The sequence below is a fragment of the Eumetopias jubatus genome, unplaced genomic scaffold, assembly GCF_037043125.1.
Source record: "Eumetopias jubatus isolate StellerSeaLion01/CBP00866 unplaced genomic scaffold, mEumJub1_p1.0 scaffold_9, whole genome shotgun sequence".
NCBI lineage: Eukaryota > Metazoa > Chordata > Mammalia > Carnivora > Otariidae > Eumetopias > Eumetopias jubatus.
In genome coordinates this window covers 114,830,590-114,847,941 of record NW_028274815.1, presented here as the reverse complement: position 1 = coordinate 114,847,941, position 17,352 = coordinate 114,830,590, and the positions used below count along the sequence as shown (strand labels likewise).

Sequence of the window (17,352 nt, the reverse complement as noted above, 5' to 3'; positions counted from 1 at the left end):
GTTTCATCTTGTTTCATTTTTTTCTCTCTTCCCCAATGATCCTTTGCCTTGTTTCTCAAATTCCACGTATCAGTGAGATCATATGGTAATTGTCTTTCTCTGATTGACTTATTTCACTCAGCATAATACCCTCTAGTTCCATCCACGTCGTCGCAAATGGCAAGATTTCAATTTTTTTGATGGCTGCGTAATATTCCATTGTATATATAAACCACATCTTCTTTATCCATTCATTTGTTGATGGACATCTGGGCTCTTTGACTCCATCATTCTTTAGAGCTTCCTGATTTCATTAGGTGGCAAGCCCCCAGCTACCCTTGGGGAGTTTTCCAGCTTTGAAGGCCTGCTTCTCATCAGAGCAGGACAGGGGCTGGAACAAGCAGAATGCAAGCCCCCCTGGGTCTGAAGGATCCCACTTTGGGGCAGCCCTGCCCCAGGCACACTCTGAGGCATCTGGGGTAGCATGTCGGTTGGCCTGTGTTTCATTGATCCAGAACAGAGAAGCTGTGGGGCCTATTTTCCAAGGGTCCCCATTTTATGAATGAGTAAACTGGAGCCTCAGAGGAAATATAACTCACCTACCCTCAGAGCCCTCCTCTTGCCACAACTCCAGGCCACCCTGAGGTGCTGGCTCTCAGGGTGCAGATATCAGACCCTCAAGGGTGTACATAAGCCTCTGCCCTCGTCCCCCCATTCAGTCCCAGGCTGTGGCATCTCCCACATGTCAGGCCTTGTACTGGGCACTGGGGACACTAAGAGGACTCAGATGGGGTCCTTGCCTCCTCTGGTGGAAAAGACACATGTGAACAGAAACACAGACGTTAAAGAGAAGGAGAGAGTCATTCTGATCTAAGGATCTGGGGAGGCTTCCTGGAGGAGGAGGCACTGCAGTGGATCTGGAATACCAACGGTAACTCTTACCATCTTTGGAACAACAGCCTCGGGCTTCAGGACACGGTCTTACTGTACCTTTCCAGTCCCCAATACCTTAGTCCCATTTTAGAGATGAGAAGAGTGAGTGTCAGAGAGCTGACATAACAGGTCCAGGGGCACATGCTTGTGAGAGGGGCCTGAGCCCATCCCCGAGACCCACCCTTCCTGGGCTGAGGAGGCAGGGGAAGACTCCCTACCCCAACAGCCTCAACCCAGGAGGCCCAGGTCTCCCCCTGGCCATGTCCCCAGCACCCAGTTTCACTTCCCAAAACACAGACCTATTTTGGATCCTGCTGACTTCCTTTCTCACTCATGGCTGTTCAGGCTCTGAGGACCGGGCAACTGTAGAATGGACCTGGTGCCCCTGGGCCTTTCCCAATGCCCCTCTTACACCACCGCCCTGGAGCCCTCTCCCTGCTGGGCGCCGTGGCTCCTCGGGGAGGGCTGGCCACACGGGCTGGCAGGAGCCGCTCCGCCCCCCCCCCCCCCCCCCCCCCCCCCCCGCCACAGCCTCTGCTTCCAGCCTGCTCCCAGCCCAAGCCACCACCGGGGTCCAGGTCCCAGCCCCACGGTGTCCTGGCCCCGTGACCTCAGGCGGATCTCCATCCTCCCTGAACCTCTGTTCCCTCCTCCCGTGAGAGGAGATTAAGGCGGCCTCCCACCTTGTTAGAACCACACGAATTTAACCACTGTGGCCCGGACACCGCTCTTGGCCCCGGTGATTCTAAGACTCTTGCCCTGGGGAAGCTGAAGCCCTGATGTGGGGTGAGGCAGTCGAGGGGGCGGAGAACGAGCCACAGCATGGGCCTAGTAAATAGTGTCTTAGAATCTTAGAAAGTGAGGTGAATTACGGAGAAAACGAAGCTGAGAAAGGGATGTGTGAGTGGGGGGAGAAGGGATTGTCATTTTTAACTAGGGTGGTGGTCCCAGGAGCCTGAGAAGGTGACATCGGATGACCTGGAGCGGGTGATGGAGCCGGCCCTGCAGAGCCCCGGGAAGGGGGCAGCACGGGCAAATACCGTGGGGCACGAACACCGACTCGGCCAGGAGGAGAGAGGGGGACGCACTGGGGACCACAGGGCCGGACAGGCACAGGGAGGCCAGGACATGAAGGGCCAAGGTCAAGGTCAGCACTTCACTCAGAGGGAGGCGGGGAGCCACAAGAGGCCTCAGAGCAGGGGAGGGACAGTTTCCCTCCAGCTGTCTTTCGGAGGGTACACTGTGGGCCAGGGTGGGGGCGGGGGCGTGCGGCAGCAGGGCAGGGAGAAGTGGTCAGATTCTGGTTATATTTCGAAGGTGAGCTGAAGAGGTTTGCTGACGCGTCAGGTGGCAGGGCGAGAGACAGGAGGGTGGAGGGTAAGGGTGACTCCAGGCTTTCTGGCTGAGCAATGGGAAGAATGGAGTTGGTGTTTCCTGAGAGGGGGAGGCAGTGGGAAGGACCAATTTGGGAGTGGAAATCGGGACCTCAGGCTTGGAGTGGTGATGCGGAGTCGGCAGGTGGGCCAGAAGGTCTGGAAGTTGGGAAACAGGAACAGTGCCCGTGTCGTCTCCCAGGCCTCCCTATGCCCCTCCTGCCCTCCTGCAGGCCCAGTGCTGGATAGACCTTTCTGGTCCAATCACTTCCCATTGCTGTGGCCTAGAGCCCAAATTCCTTGCCTGGTCTGGCCTGAGCCCCCCTCTCCAGCTTCATCTCCCTTCATCCTATTGGCCTTAGTTCATATTTTGTGCCGGCCTCAGGGCCTTTGTATTTGCCCTGCTGGGTTCTGGTCTGTGCCTTACCTGCCTGGTGGCCCTGGATGTAGCTCATCCTTTTTCTGGGCCTCAGTTTCTCCATCTGTAAAAGGGGTAGCTTGGAGTCCGTGAGCCCTAATGAGGGTCCTTAAGTTTCCACTCTTGGGAGCTTTGGGAGCCACAGAGAAGCTACCCTTCTTTGCTCTGTTTCTGCCTGGTGAGACCCTGGGCAAGATGCTTCATGTTCTCCATTCCCTTCGGTCTCACCTGCCTTCCAGGGTCTGCTGCAGGTGCTGGCTGCTGGAGGAGGGACACATGGTCCCTGGGATCCCCATCCCTGGAGGAGAGGAACGTTTCAGACAGACCTGTGCAGCCTGGGGCAAGACCTTCCGCACTCAGAGCCTCACCTGCAGAGTGGTGCTCCTGATTGCCGAGAGGCCCAGCGACAGCAGAATGCCTGGCACACCACCCATTCGACAGAGCTTACCCAGGAGGCACTAGGCAATTGGTGTGATTACCAAGTCAGCTACCCCCAGGATCCCGCCCCAGGGGAGATGGGGGCTCTAGCTGTGCGTTCCCCTGGCACACACTGCCCAGGTTCTCCTTGGCTTGCGAAGCCCACCCATCCCAGGGCCTCCCTCTAGGACTCCACCCAGGCTGGCCACTCTAAGGATGAGTTGGAATCAATCAGGTGAACTCATGGCAAGAGGGGAAGGGTTTGGGCAAAGGCCCTGGGGTGGGAGGGAGTGACACATCCAGGGTCACACGTCTTGTGAGAGGGGCTTGAGCCCATTCCCAAGGCCCTGGCAAATTCAAGGAAGCAAAGGAAGATCCGTGTATCCGGAACTGCCAGTGAGGGCTGGTGGGGAAGGTGGGAGAGCAGGGGTCAGACCTCCCTGGGTCAGTCATGGGTTTCCCAGTTTCAAGAGAGATGTGATCTTGGAAACCATCCAAACTCCTCATGATACAGATGGGAAAACTGAGATTCATTTGGGTAAGAGACATGGCCAAGGTCAAAGCAAGCTGGGGGCAGACCCAGGGTTAGAATCCGGGCTTTCTAACATCTGTCCGTGGCTCTTTCTGCAACTGGTGAGTGGCCCAAGAGAAGGGGGAAAAATAAATTGTTAACTTAACACCTACTATGTAGCACACACACGCACACACACACACACACACACACACACACCCATTCACACTTCACCGTGGGTCCCTGGGCCTTAGACCAGGACCATAGCCTTGGGAATCCCTTCCAAACAAGAAAGGAGAAGGAACGTAGGAGGTCATTTGATCCAGCCTCCTGCCACTGGCCTCAAGGCTTCATCTCACTGTCTTCATTTGAAATCCTCTGTAGTGAATAGAAATTATAATCCCCACCTTGTAGATGAGAAAACCAACAGGAGAAAATGAGGCACTGACCTAAAGTCCCACAGTAATCATCAGCCAAAGCTGTCTTGACTCCTAATTGAATATTCTTTCCAAGGTCATACATAGCCCAGGTTTGTGCTATCTGGCAGGAGGAAGTCCTTCCTGTTGTCTAGCTGAAATCTCTCCTGCTTTGCTACATCAGCCTCCCCTTGTCCAGATGCCTGAAGATGTGGAGAAGCACTGTGATCCACCTCATGGTCCTTGTCCATTATTGTGGAGGGGACGGAGCTGGGGGCAGGAGACTCAGAGGCAGACTCCACTCACCCCCCCATGAATCTGAACCCATGAAGCTCCTTTGCTTGGTAGGGTGGGGTAGGTAGCCAGACCACTTGCCATTAGGGCCTTCCCTCTAAGGGAAGGTTCTGGGAAACCTCTGGAAAGAATTCCCTGGGGAAGAAGTCCTTCTGGATCACCCCAAGGACACACACTCTCCCCAGGATGCAGCTGTCGGGGAACTGAGCTCGCGGCCAGCAACCGGCAGAACCCAAGGCCTCGGATCCACCCCCGTGGCCAGAGGCAGCCTTGCATTTCCTCCACACACATGCCTGTTAGACTTGCTTGTCAGAAACCACTCAACAAAATCCAATTTATGGAGCCAATATGAAGTGGGGGAAAATGCCTCTAAACAAAAATGTCTTTTTCAAATCCAGGAGGACGAAGAGTTGGACATCTGGATGAGCAGGCCCGGTGCTAAGACCTGTATTCAAACCCTGAGGAGGTCAGCTTGGGCTGGACCTAGCATCTGGTTGGCCTCTTTCTCCAGAGAGACCCACAGCTCCCCCAAGGTGTCAGTGCTCAGCGTGCCCAGTACTTCCTGAGAAAGCTGAGGTCATAGAGACGCTGGTGGCAACGTATTGAGGGCCTACTGTGCACTGGCCACTGTGCTAAGTGCTTCTAGGTGGACCACTTCCCTGGAACCCTCACAGCTACCCCATGAGGCGGGTGTTGCTATGGTCAACACCATACCAATGAGGAAATGGAAACTCAGAGAGGCTAAGTCACTTGGCCAAGGTCATACAGTTAGTGAGAGGGGGTAGAACACTCAAATGCAGGCAGTCTGGCTCCAGAGACCCTCACTCTTGACATTTTGCTACAGAGGTGACTGGTCCCAGGCGGGGGCCTGAGGTGTACAGGGGCAAATAGGCAGAGGAGAGAGCTGGGCCCCAGGCCCTGTTCTGCTGTCAACTGCCTGGATGAGCCCTTGTCCCTCTCTTGTCCCTCGTCATTCCTGAAATGGGGCAATTGGGTAAGATGATTTGAAGCTGGGACAGAGGTTCACAGTGCCCACGAGCACATGAAAGGTTCTGAGAAATTCTGAAGTAAAGAAAACCCAGTCAGTGGTTAACTGGAAGAGTTGACCAGCAGAAAGTGTTACCTAACGATTCACAACCTCAAGCTGAACTCCTATCAGTAAGTCAATAAGTTGACGACTGTTAACGGGCCCTTTGGGAGATAAATGGACAGGACACGATCCTGTCTTTGAGGAGCTCCTTCTCTGGAGAGAAGGTAGCCAAGTCAAAGATAATGACCACACCGTATGGTCATTGCTCTGAAGGAGACCATCCGGGGAGCTTGAGGTGCTGGGGGAAGAGACCTCTCACCTTGCCTGAGGGTCAAGGGAAGTATGGCAGAGAAGTGAACAGTCAAATAGGCTTTTAAAGGATGAGTAGGAGTTCTCCAGAAGAGAATTAGAGAGGAAGGGCAGCCCCAGGGGTGGGAACAGAACATACGAGTCAGTCGTGTTAAGGGTTTGTTATTGCAGGGGATGGAGACTTCAGTGTGTCTGGCAGAGCCGGGGGGTGGGGGTGGTGGAGGGTGCTGGAACAAGACAGTGAAAGGCCTTGAATGCTAAGCCAAGGAGTTCATTGTGGGGCATAATAGAGGTCATAACTGAGAGAGGAGACCCTTTGGGTTGGGGTGGAGGGGAAAATCTATAGGCCAGGAGTCCAGTGAGGAGGCTGGTACTGCTGTCTGGGCCAGACCAGAGGAGACCCAAACTGCATTGAACAGATGGTCCATCTGACAAGGATCTTTGGTTTGTAAGAAATCCAGCACAAAGAGACCAAGATGAAAATGAAAAGGGCCTTCAAGCATGACTGAATCCAGGGGCTCAAGTAGTGCTGTCGGAAATCTGGCCACAGTCACTTTGGTCTAGGGGATGGGATGTCTTCGATGGCCAGTGTTCAGGTCAGTCATGCTCCAGCTACATGCTCCGAATATGGGGAAAGGGCAGTTTCTCAAAGGAACTTCAGATGACCGGGGAGAAAGATGTTGCTTGGCAGGTGAAAGTGACCGCTGACCACGGTGGCTGGTGAGCACTGCAGCTTTTTTTTTTATTTGACAGAGAGAGAGATAGTGAGAGAGGGAACACAAGCAGGGGGAGTGAGAGAGGGAGAGGCAGGCTTCCCGCAGAGCAGGGAGCCCGATGTGGGGCTCGATCCCAGGACCCTGGGATCATGACCTGAGCCAAAGGCAGACGCTTAACCGACTGAGCCACCCAGGTGCCCCGAGCACTGCAGCTTTGACTGGAGGATGGGCCCTGGCCTCGCCCTGGCCTCTGAGGCTGAGGCATGCACCTGAGGGCTGTGGGGGTCAGGGTGGGCTTCACGGAGGAAGGAGCCTGGAAGGGAGGCTGGCAGTGAGTAGGACTGCGGTGGACCGAGTGGGCACGCCAGGAGGAAGGATCTGTGAGAACGAAGACACGGAGGGGAGAGTGAGCAGGATGTGTTCTGGAGCCAGTGAGCACGCCGAGCCCCGAGGGCTGATGAAAGGGGGGTGGAGGGAGGTGAAGCTGGGCCTGACGTCAGATGTGCTTATATGCCAGGCTCTCTCTGACCTAACCGGCCAGTCTCTTCGAATACCGAGGTCAGGGGGAAACAGTGGCTTCATTGCTCAATAACCTCCCATGGGTCCCCATGGTCAAAAGCCTGGCCAGGCATTCAGGGCCCCAGCATGCCCGTTGCCCCCTTACAGGGCACCTACGCTCACCCAGGTGGCCATGCCCACCACACTCCAAACACACCATTCCCTTTCTACCTTCAAGCCTTTGCTCGGGATGTCTCCCTGCTCTGAATCACACTTCCTGTTTGTTATTTCCACCCATCATCTGAAAGCCAACTAGAGGCCTCAGCCTCATTCAGTGGAATGAGCCTCTACTCACTTCTTACTTTGAACTCCCAGAGCCCTTTAGTTAGTTAGTTAGTTAGTTAGTTAGTTGTTAGTTAGTTATTAGTTAGTTGTTAGTTAGTTTGTTTTTTACACACACCTTAACCCAACCTGCCTGGTGGGGGCAGGGTAGTAGTCTCATGTACCTGGGCCTTGGAGCTGGTCAGATCTGGGTTCAAATTCTCCCTGTGGCACTCACTATCTGTGTGACCTTGAGCACATCATTTGACCTCTCCTTGATGACAAATATAAAATATGAACAAGGCCTCATATGAGGCTTCGATGTGGTTATATGTAAAAAGTTCCTGGCATATAGGATCTCATGCAGTTCCCACCACTGTTTTTGTTGTTATTCAAATTAGAAATTATGTCCATCTCACCCTCTATGAGCTCAGGCCGGGTAGGGACCCACCTGGATTTTTTTCCCAGTCCCTCCGTGCCTGGCACATAGCAGAGGATTTGTAAGGGCTGACCTATCAGTTTTCCTGGACCACGCGGATTCATTCTCCCCATCCCGCTCTGCCGGCCTGAGACTGGGGGTAGGTCCCGCTGGCCCCACACCTGCTCCCCGAGGCTGACCCGGCGAGCTGCTAGGTGCCAGCATCCAGCATCAATAAATTACTGGCAAGTTCAAGTGACGAGACAGATCCAGTGTCAGCTTCCTCTGTGTCATGCAGGAAGGCTCAGGCCCAGGGGGTCCCCTCCATAAGCCTCTCCCACCAAGGGCACCATCAGAATAATAGAATTGCACCTACTGTGTGCCAGGCCCCATCTGGGCACTTCGCACTACATTTGACTGATGCCTCACGATGATTCTGCGAAGCAGGCACCGGCTCCATTTACACGTGGGGAAGCTGAGGCTTGATGAAGGGAAGTGACTGGCAATAGACAAAATTAATAACAGAAAGACAAGCCTCCTTCCTTTCTAATTTGACATAAATCTTCTTGGATCTCATTGCAATTTTAGTTATAATACACACACACACACACACTTGGGGTTTCCTCAGTCATTTATTCAACAGCAACGTATGGAACACCTACTATGTGCCAGGCCATTGTGAGGACTTGGAGATACTGCCGTCGAGAGAGTCTCTGCCCTTTCGGAACATGCATCCCCGTGCATGAGATGAACAGAAACAAGAAAACAAATAAATCCCTAGACTGCAAGGTGGTGCTGGGTCTGTGGAGATGAACAGAGCAGGGCAAGGGGATAGAATCACTGCGGTGGTGGGGGTGGGCTATTTTGAAAAGGGCAGTCAAGGAGGGCTCCTCTGGGGAGGTGACATTTGAATGAAATTTCTTGTCTCTTGACGCTTTCATTTCTGGAGAAGGGAGATGCTGGACTCAAAAGCTTTTCAAGCTCTGTGAGGCAGGCAGAACACTTTCCAGTGGACTGCGGTTCCATGGGCACCATGGCATGGGCCGTTGTGGGTGTGGAGACGTTATTCTGTTTCCTCTGCTCTTTGCCCTGAACACCTCTGTCCTAGGAGCCCTTGGGTAGGGCTTCTCAGCGATGCTCAACCGAGTCTCCCTGCCCTGTGTTCCCGTGGTAACTTTTTGTTTTCTAATTCTCAACCCGTCTGTCATTGTCTTTGAAACGTCAGCTATTCCCTGAGCTTCATGAGGGCTGGGTCCAGGTCAGTCTCATTCATTGCTGTGTTCCCCACACCATGCGTGGCGACTGACACACACAGGACACTCACAACGGAATGTCCCAACACGTGGTTGACAGACATGGTCATCATAAGAGCTACCGTTTATTGAGTGCTTAGTCTCACAGTAGCCCTGTGAGTTAGGGATATATACTGTCCCCACTTCACCAGCGTTGCAAACCGAGGCTTGGAGCAAGGAACCTGCGTCAGGCCACCCGTCAGCAGAGCCTGCCCCGAGCACCACACCGAAGGTAAGGGTGTGGCGAGGAGTATGGTGCAAAATGCCGTCGACCTCCATCTGAGCTGTGCATTTTTAGAACCAGCCCATTTATTCTTTCATTCATTCCCTCACTTTTTAAAAAATGTATTCATTTATTCAATAATTGCTAAACCTCAGCTCCTGTGCTGGGCCCTGGTAGGTACAGGTAACCAGGCAAACGTGAGGCTGTAGTGGTGACAGCAAGGATGGGGAGAGCCCAGGAGTCTGTGAGCAACCATGGGAGCCCCGGAGCCAAACCAAGGGATCAGGAAGCCCTTCTGGGAGAGGTGGACCTGGGGCAGGGTGGGGGGGCGGGGGGGTGCGCGCACAGGCCGACTGCAGGGGGATGGGGAGGTGCTTTGGAGTGGGAGGGGACGATGGCTGCACGTGCTCTTGGCAGAAGGGGCACCAGCTCCCGGCAGTGGCAACCACCTTTTCCCAAGGCTCCAGGGCCTTCCTGTTCCCCCCAGTCTTTGGTGGACAGGCCTCGGTGGGGCCTGGGTCACCATGCCCCACCCCAGGCTGGGGTGGGGCCACCTCGCCTCTGAGGTGTAGGCATTCCCACTCCCCTGGGCCCAGCGTCAGAGCTTAGTGAAAAACGGGTGATCTGGGCCAAATCAGGGAAAGGCTCCACCCGTGGCTCTGAGCCTTTTCCCCTCTGCGGGACTCAGCTTACCCATCTGTAAAAGGCAGAGTTTGTATTGGATACTCTCTGCAGACCCTGCGTTGGAACCTCTTGTGACCCAGGACATTCCTGTCAGCATCCCAAGTGGACGTGAGCCCTGGGGGCCTGAGTTCCTTGTGCTTCAATTCCAGCCTCCCTCGGACATCTGGACTGAGGGTAGAGAAACAAATCCCAGGGCTCTACTGACCTTGATTAATGGGACAGTCTACTTTGTCCTTTCAGCAGGTGGCTGGGATGGGAAGAAAAGAAGAGCAGTTGCCCCCTAGGACCATGACTGCCCCCCTCCCCAAGCTGGACTTTGTGAGAAACTCACCTCCCACCCAGCATGCTCTGGGGCAGGACCCCCCCCCCCCCCGCCCCCCGTTAAAGGACGCCGCTGATACGAATAGGCTAGAGGTCCAGGGATCTGTTTTGGCAGAAGTGGGTTTGGGCTGCAGTAGGCCTCTCTCATTCTGCTCAGCCACCTCCACTTTTTGCCTGGTACTTTTTGGGGCACGAGACTGAGATGTGCCTAGTATAGAGTAAGCTGACATACGGGAGGAGAAAACAAGGCCTCTGACCTCCATGGCCCTTGACCCCAGACCCCAGGGCCTCCACCCCTCACCTCCTCTTTACTCCTCAGTCTCTCCCCTCTTTACTACTCACCAGTGGCTTTGCATCACACTTAGAATGCAATTCGAAGTCTTTCCTACTGTCTCCTGCCTTCTAACCCCTCCTCACTCACTTCACTCTGGCCACACTGGCCTTCTTTCAGCTTCTGGAAAATGCCAATCTCTTTCCCACCTCAGGGCCTTTGCACATGCTGTTCCCTCTGCCTGGCATGCTCTTCCCTCAGAATGTAGCGTAGATGGCTCCTTGTCATTTAACTCACTGTTCAAATATGCCACCTCAGAGGGGTCTTCCCTCATCCCCCCGCTGCCGCCGCCTGCGCCCAGGCTTGGTCATGCTCCTGGCGCCCGGAGAAGAGCAGTCCCTCGTGTCCATCTGCTCTTTCAGCTCTCTATTTCCATCAAGGCCCTTTCCCCAAGGTGTAATTATTATTCTTTTTTAAGATTTTATTTTTCAATTTTTTAAAAGTAATCTCTACCCCAGTGTGGGGCTTGAACTCACAACCCCAAGTGGCATGCTCTACCAACTGAGCCAGCCAGGTACCCCTCCTCCCACAAGCTAATTATTGATAGCTGATATATTCCGTGGCCATCTTCCCCCATTAGTTAGCTCCACAAAGGCAAGGATCCCAGAGCTATATCCCCAGCACCTGGTGCATAATGGCTGCTCAAGAAATGTTTGTTGAATGAATGAAACACAGTAAGTATCAACAATGCCCATTTTCCTCCTTGAACACTTTGCAGCCTCTGGGAAGGAGAAAATGGCATTTATTGGGCACCTATTATATGCCAGTCACTTTCATGTATATTATTCCGTTGAACTTTACGTCCATGACACCCTTTCCACTAAATAGAAGATGAAGTTGGGGTTCAGTGAAGGGTGGATTGATGGGTTTACTCCGTTGGGGAGCAGCCAACTGGGCCCGGGGGGCGTGAAGAATGCCCACGGCAAATAGTGGTCAGGATTCGAGCCCAAATCTGTTTGACTCTACCGGAAGCCTATGTTCTTTTCACTGCGCTGATACCTTCTGCCACACTAGAACTCAGCGCAAGACTGGTAACCAGGTTTCTAGATTCTGAAAGGCAGGCAAAGACCCAGATTGCATGGATGGGTGGTCTGGCTTAGTGGTTACTGAAGTGGGTCTTGGAACTGAAGAGAGAGACCCTCGCTCAAATGGGGCCCCACCACCTAGGCACCACGGCACCTTTGCTGAGAGTGGTCAGCAAAGCATGCCTGGGCAAGGGCACTCTTCCTGTTGGGAAGGAAGTCAGCTGTGGGAGCAAGTGTCAAGGGATATATTGGAAAAGTCAAGGCATAGGCTTCCAAATCATGCAGAAGCCCCTGCACCTCTGGGGCTGGGTGGCCTTTAGGCAGTGCCTTCCCCCCTCTAAGCCCCAGTGGTCATCTCTGAAAAATGGGCATGCCAGCCTGGAACCAAAAAGAGCTTTTGGGAAGATGAACAGGAAAAATGACTATGGAGTTGTTGGTGTATATAAAGTAACATGGAAATGTAAATTATCTAAAAATAAATCTTCTATGTGAAATGCAGAGTGAGGTTGGGACTTGGAAGACCTCTTTGGTTCTTTTAGCATTTATTGGCACCTACTGTGTACCTGGTACTGTGCTAGGGCCTGGGCTTGTAGGGATGAGTCAGATATGGGCCCTGAGGATCTGGAACTGCCTGTCTACTGGGATAAGCGAGGCAGGCACATACAGTGTGGGGATTCTTCCCCGTGGGATGGCAAGAAGAGACTTCCTGTGTGATGTGGTAGCAGGAGACAGACAGCCCTGGGCTGAAACCCTCCCCTCCTCCCTGCATGACCTTGAGCAGGTCAGGCTACCTCTTCAGGCCCCAGGGCTTCATCTGCAAAATGGGCCAATCCCCTCTGCCTCTGAGATGCCAGGACATGGCATACTGTAGGTTCCAGGGTGGGGGACCTTGGGACAGAGTAACCTCTGGTTCCTAGACAGAAAATGGCCCTGCACTGGTCAAAATCTGGGCCTCCAGTTTGAGTGGGAACTTGCCGGCAGGAGTGGCCTGGGAACACAGCAGTGGGCCTCGGAACACTAAGGAGAGAGGCCAAGTGATTCCTCACTACCGGTTAGGAAAGGAGGGCAGAAAGTCCGGGGAATTGGCCTGTGCCTTTATTTATGTTCCTGATTGCATTAAGGGGGAGGGGGCCAGCTCTCTGCAAGGTCAGTCTTGCCCAGAGAGGAAGGGGATAGGGAGCCACCTCAGTTTACTCAGCAAGAGATTCCAGGTCTCGGTGCACCCGTGAAGGCACGATGTCTTGGGATGAATTTGTGGGTGTGTTGCGTGTGGCCTGAAGCCTTGGTGGGGTTGGCCTGAGTGAGGCCACGGGCCAATGTTGACAACTTCCCTGGGGCCTGGGGCTGTCCCAGAGCAGTGGGGCTGGCAGAAGTAAGGCCGGCCAAACTTCAGGGAATTCGGGGTGACGGGAGAGGGAAGGAAGTTTGGGCCCCCGAAGGGCGGCGGTTTGGGGTTCCCCGGGGGAACACTGCTCTTCTGGCGCTGGGCTCGCACCGGAGAAATCAGGCCAGTTGCGGGAGGGAGGGAAGGGCGCCTGCCCTGTACCGCCCGCGCCGGGCTAAAATCAGGCGGGGCCGCCCGGGGAGGCCGGAACGCGTGTGGCCGGGCGGGGTCTGCGCCCTACTCCCTGCGAGACCGCCGGGTCCGGGCGGAGGGCGGCCTGCGAGGCTCGGGGCCAGGCCCCGGCCGGAGGGAACTCGGTCCCTGGGCTGGGCACTGCGCGCCTGCGGCTCCTGCCCTCTCGGCGGCTGCGGGCGCGGCAACCCCCGCGCCCCCAGGGGCCGGGCCGGGGCGGGGTCTGGGCCCCGCGGGCGGGCGCTGGAGGGAGGGGGGGGGACGGCGGCGAAGGCTGCGACGCTCTAACAGGTGGGATCCCGCGGCGTGGTGGAGGCGGGCGCGGGAGGAGGAGGAGGAGGAGGAAGAAGAGCAGCGGCAGCGGGAGCCAGAGCAGGAGCAGGATGAGCCGCGCGAGCTGACAGCCGCCGCCGCCGCCGCCGCCGCCGCCGCCGCCGCCGCCCGCGCCCAGGCTCGGTCTCGCTCCCCGCGCCCGGAGCCGCTCCCCGCCTCCCGCCTCCCCCGGCCGCCCGCGGGGCGGCCCGCCCCCTCTGCACCTCCGGGCCCGGAGCTGCCTCCATCGCTCCCGCATCCCGGCCGGGGGGGAGGAGGAGGCGGAGCAGGAGGCGAGCCGGAGCCGCCGCCGCCAACGCCGCCGCTGCCGCCGCCCGAGCAGGACAGAGCGCGCCGCAGCCCCGCGCGTCCGGCCGCCGCCCGTGCCCATCAAGCAGCCGCGCCGGAGCCACACCGCGGGACAGCCCGGGCCGCGGCGCGCCCCGGCCCGGCCCAGCCCAGCCCAGTCCCGGCACCGGGCGGCCCGGCGGCCGGCCCGCCCCCGAGGGCGCCGGGCGCGGCGGGAGGATGCCGAAGCCGACGCTGCTGCTGCGCGGGGGCTGGGAGCGCGAGCGCAGCCCCGGGGACTCGGAGCTGGGCCGCCAGTTCCGGGACTGGTGCCTGCGCACCTACGGCGACTCGGCCAAAACCAAGACGGTGACACGCAGCAAATACCAGCGGATCGCCGAGGTCCTGCAGGGCGGCGGCGGGACCGGCGCAGGCAGCGGCCCGGCGGCCGGCGAGAAAGGCAAGTTCCAGTTCTGGGTGCGCTCCAAGGGCTTCCGCCTGGGCAGCGGCCGGGAACCCAAGATGGGCCAAGTGGTGTATGTGCCGGTCAAGACGGGCTCGGTGAGTGCGCGCGCGGCGGCCGCGGGCCGGTCCCACCGCGGGGCTCGGGGCGGGCGGGGGCGGGGTGGGGGGGTGTGGATGTATGTGCGAACGTGTGTCCCTGAGGTTGTCCGTGGGTCTGGCCCGCCCGAGGCGCACGCGTCCCTGCTCACCCGCCCGCCCCGGCCCGCCCAGGCAGCGCTCCGGGGTCGGGGCGTCCCTGCCCCCCTCTGCGCCGCTGCCCGGGCCGTGGCGGTGCCGGGCGGGCTGTCCCGGGCAGCTCACCCCAGCATGTTCCGTCCTCCCGTCCCCTCCCCCAGCCAGCAGGCGGCTGCTCCGAAGCCCGAGCCTCCCCCCCCCCCGCCCGCCCCGGGGCTGCCTGTCCCGGGCGCCTCGCGCTCCCGCCCCCGGGCCGGCTGGGCGGTGTGTGTGTGTGTGTGTGTGTGTGTGTGTGTGTGTATGTGTGTGTGTGTGTGTGTGTGTGTGTGTGTGTGTGTGTGGAGGGTGGTGCCGCGGGAGGGGGGGCAGGGGTAGCCACGGGACAGGGAGTCCACTCGGCTCCCAGGGCCAGGGGAGGGGGCCCGCCCGGGTACTGTCTCTCCGACCCCACCCGGGGTTGGCCCGGGGAGGGGCGGCCCGAGCCGCAGCCTGGCGCAGGAGCAGCCTCGCGCGGGTGGGTGGGGCGCCCCCTCCGCCCCCCGGGCCCCTAGCTCCCCCCTCCCCGGGACGGGGGCGGCCTGACCTATCCATCCCCTCCCCTCCCCCGTCCCCGGGGCCGGCCCGGCCCGGGCGGGGTGGCGTGGGGGAGGGGGCGGGGAACCGCAGCCGCCGGGAGGGAGGAGGCGGGCGGCCGGGCGGGGGCGTCCCCTTCGGCCCGGGGCGCCCTGGAGAGGGCGTGCGGCGCGGGCCCCGCGGCTCCCCCGCCGGGACCTCATTGTTCTGCCGCGGGTGGGGGTTGGGGGGGGCGGCTGCTCCCGGGGCGCCGCTGAGCTTTGAACTTTCCGTCGCAGAGACCCTCCATTAGTGCGTTCAGCCCCCGGCCGGGCCCGGCCCGGCCGGCCTCCCTCCCTGCCCCCCTCGCTCCCTCCCCGGCCTCGCCCGGCCCGAGCGAGCGAGCGGGGCCGCCCCGCGCCGGCCTCCCTCCCTCCCTCGCTCCCCCGCTCCCCCCTCCGTGCTCCTCCCCCGTCCGGCCCGCCCGCCCCGCGCTCAGCCCCGTCCCCGGCCGGAGCGGGCTCTTCACACACAATTGATTCGGTCGTTACGAAAAGTGCACTTGTCCCCTCCCCCTCCCCCTCCGGCGGTCGCCCGGGCCGGGGCCCGCGGGGTGAGGGGGCCGCGAGGGAGGGAGGCGGGAGCCAGGGAGCGGATCCGGAGGCGCCTCCCCCCCGCGCCCAGGGGACGGGGCTGCAGGCCGCGGGGAGTGGGGAGCCGTGAGCGCGGAGGGCGGGCGGCCCATCTGCGAGGAGCGCTGATAACCGCGCCGCTGCCGCTGCGGCCGCCAGCAGCCCATCTGCGCCGCTGCCGCCTCCGGCCGGACCCGGAGCATGGGGCCGGGCCGGGGGTGCGCCGGGGCCGGATTCCCGGAGGGCGAGGCTGGAGCAGTGGCCCACCCTGCGCGAGTCAGGGACCCCCCTCCCACCCCAGCCCCCAATCAGTGCTCTCCCCCAAACCCGGGGAGACTGGTCATTGTCCCCTCCCTTGATCGAGTCAGGCACCCCTCCCCCAGCCCAAATCAGTGCCCACTTTCCCTTATGGGGAGTAAGGGCCATTGCCTCTCCCCAGCTTAGGTCAGTCTTCCCCACCCTGCCAGTTCCATACCCCCTTGGGTTCTCCCCCATCTTGGGCTAGTGTCCCCAATCTAAGTGTGGTTTTTTTTTTGAGGTCAGTGACCCTCCAGGTGGTTGACTGGGTCTTGTGCCTCCTCCCCTGGGTCAGTGCCCTCAGCCATCCAGGCCAGTTAGCACCTCCTACCCCAGCTTGGTTATCCCTCCCCAGGGAGCTGAGAGTCTTGGTTCAACCTTCCACATAGCGGGAGGCAGGATCCGCACTCCACCCACTACTGAAGTTGGGAGGCAGGTGACCCTCAGACTTGGCAGCTGGCTCACTGGTTCTCTGTGTGGGTCCATTTCTCCCTTAGGGAGTGGGCATCATGGGGCAGTCCCTCTACCCTCTTAGCAACACTGCTGTCAGGCAGAGTAAGCATGACCATACACACGGTGCGCGCACGCGCACACACACACACACACACACACACACACACACACACACACACACACACACACACACACCCATCCAGGCCACATGCAGAAACTGGGTGCTGGGCCTGGGCTCCAGGTCCTCCCAGCCCAGCCAGTCTCTTCAGATCCTTCGTGAGGCCCATGCTGGCCTGCCTCACCTATCCCTGGCATCAGGGGCCTCACAAGCCTCCACCCTGGCTCCCAGACCAATAATAAGCCTTCCCCAAGGGACCACCTGCCTGGGAGGCAGAGAAAGGAGACCCAGGTCCCCAGGTCTCCCGGCCCAGGCTGCCAGGAGGATGACAAACACAACAGAGCAGACGTGCCCTCCTTGGACAGCCTGCCCCTCCAGCTCCCTGTGCCTTCCTGCCTGCCCTGCTGGTCCCCAGAGAGCCCGTTACTTACCTGCCACTCGCCCAGCCAACTGGAGCCGGCCGCAGGAGCTGCCCCGAGTCCTGCCACCCCCATCTCCAAGCACCTTCCTGGGTCTCAGTAATTATTTTTATATTTCCATTTTTCTTTCCACTGATCTAAGAGGAACAAATCCTGCTGGGAATTCTGGGCCAGCCATGGCCTCTTCCTGGGAGGGGCTGAATGGGACCGGCTTTGAAAGGTGCAAAGGACATCCCCTGCCTTCACTGGCCTACACACACACACACACACACACACACACACACACACACACACACAGAGTTGCCACGGCCTCTGGTGGCAGTTGGGAGACATCCTGTAGTTTTGTCCTGGGTGGGTTTTCGTGAAGGTCATCGGGCCGTAAACCTTTGCCCAAGGCACTTGTTTAGCACCCACAGGCCTTGTGTTGGGTACAGGGTGTTGGGGCCGGTGGGACTCTGCCTGCCCCTGGGCACCCAGCTGGTGGGGGAGGTGGGCCT

At 58.6% G+C, this 17,352-nt stretch overlaps 1 protein-coding gene across 7 annotated transcripts in view; it reads left to right on the top strand.

Moving 5' to 3' along the window:
* The first annotated feature begins 13,925 nt into the window (after positions 1 to 13,925).
* NOL4L (nucleolar protein 4 like) overlaps positions 13,926 to 17,352 on the top strand; it is a 129,577-nt gene continuing 126,150 nt past the window's right edge. For all 7 annotated transcript variants that reach the window (XR_003611622.2, XR_003611619.2, XR_003611620.2 and 4 more), the window contains exon 1: positions 13,926 to 14,246. Coding sequence is in view for 3 of the 7 variants with exons in the window: in XM_028118884.2 (XP_027974685.1) it covers positions 13,926 to 14,246 (321 nt within the window). In the remaining 4 variants the exon portion in view is untranslated. The remainder of the gene's footprint in view (positions 14,247 to 17,352) is intronic.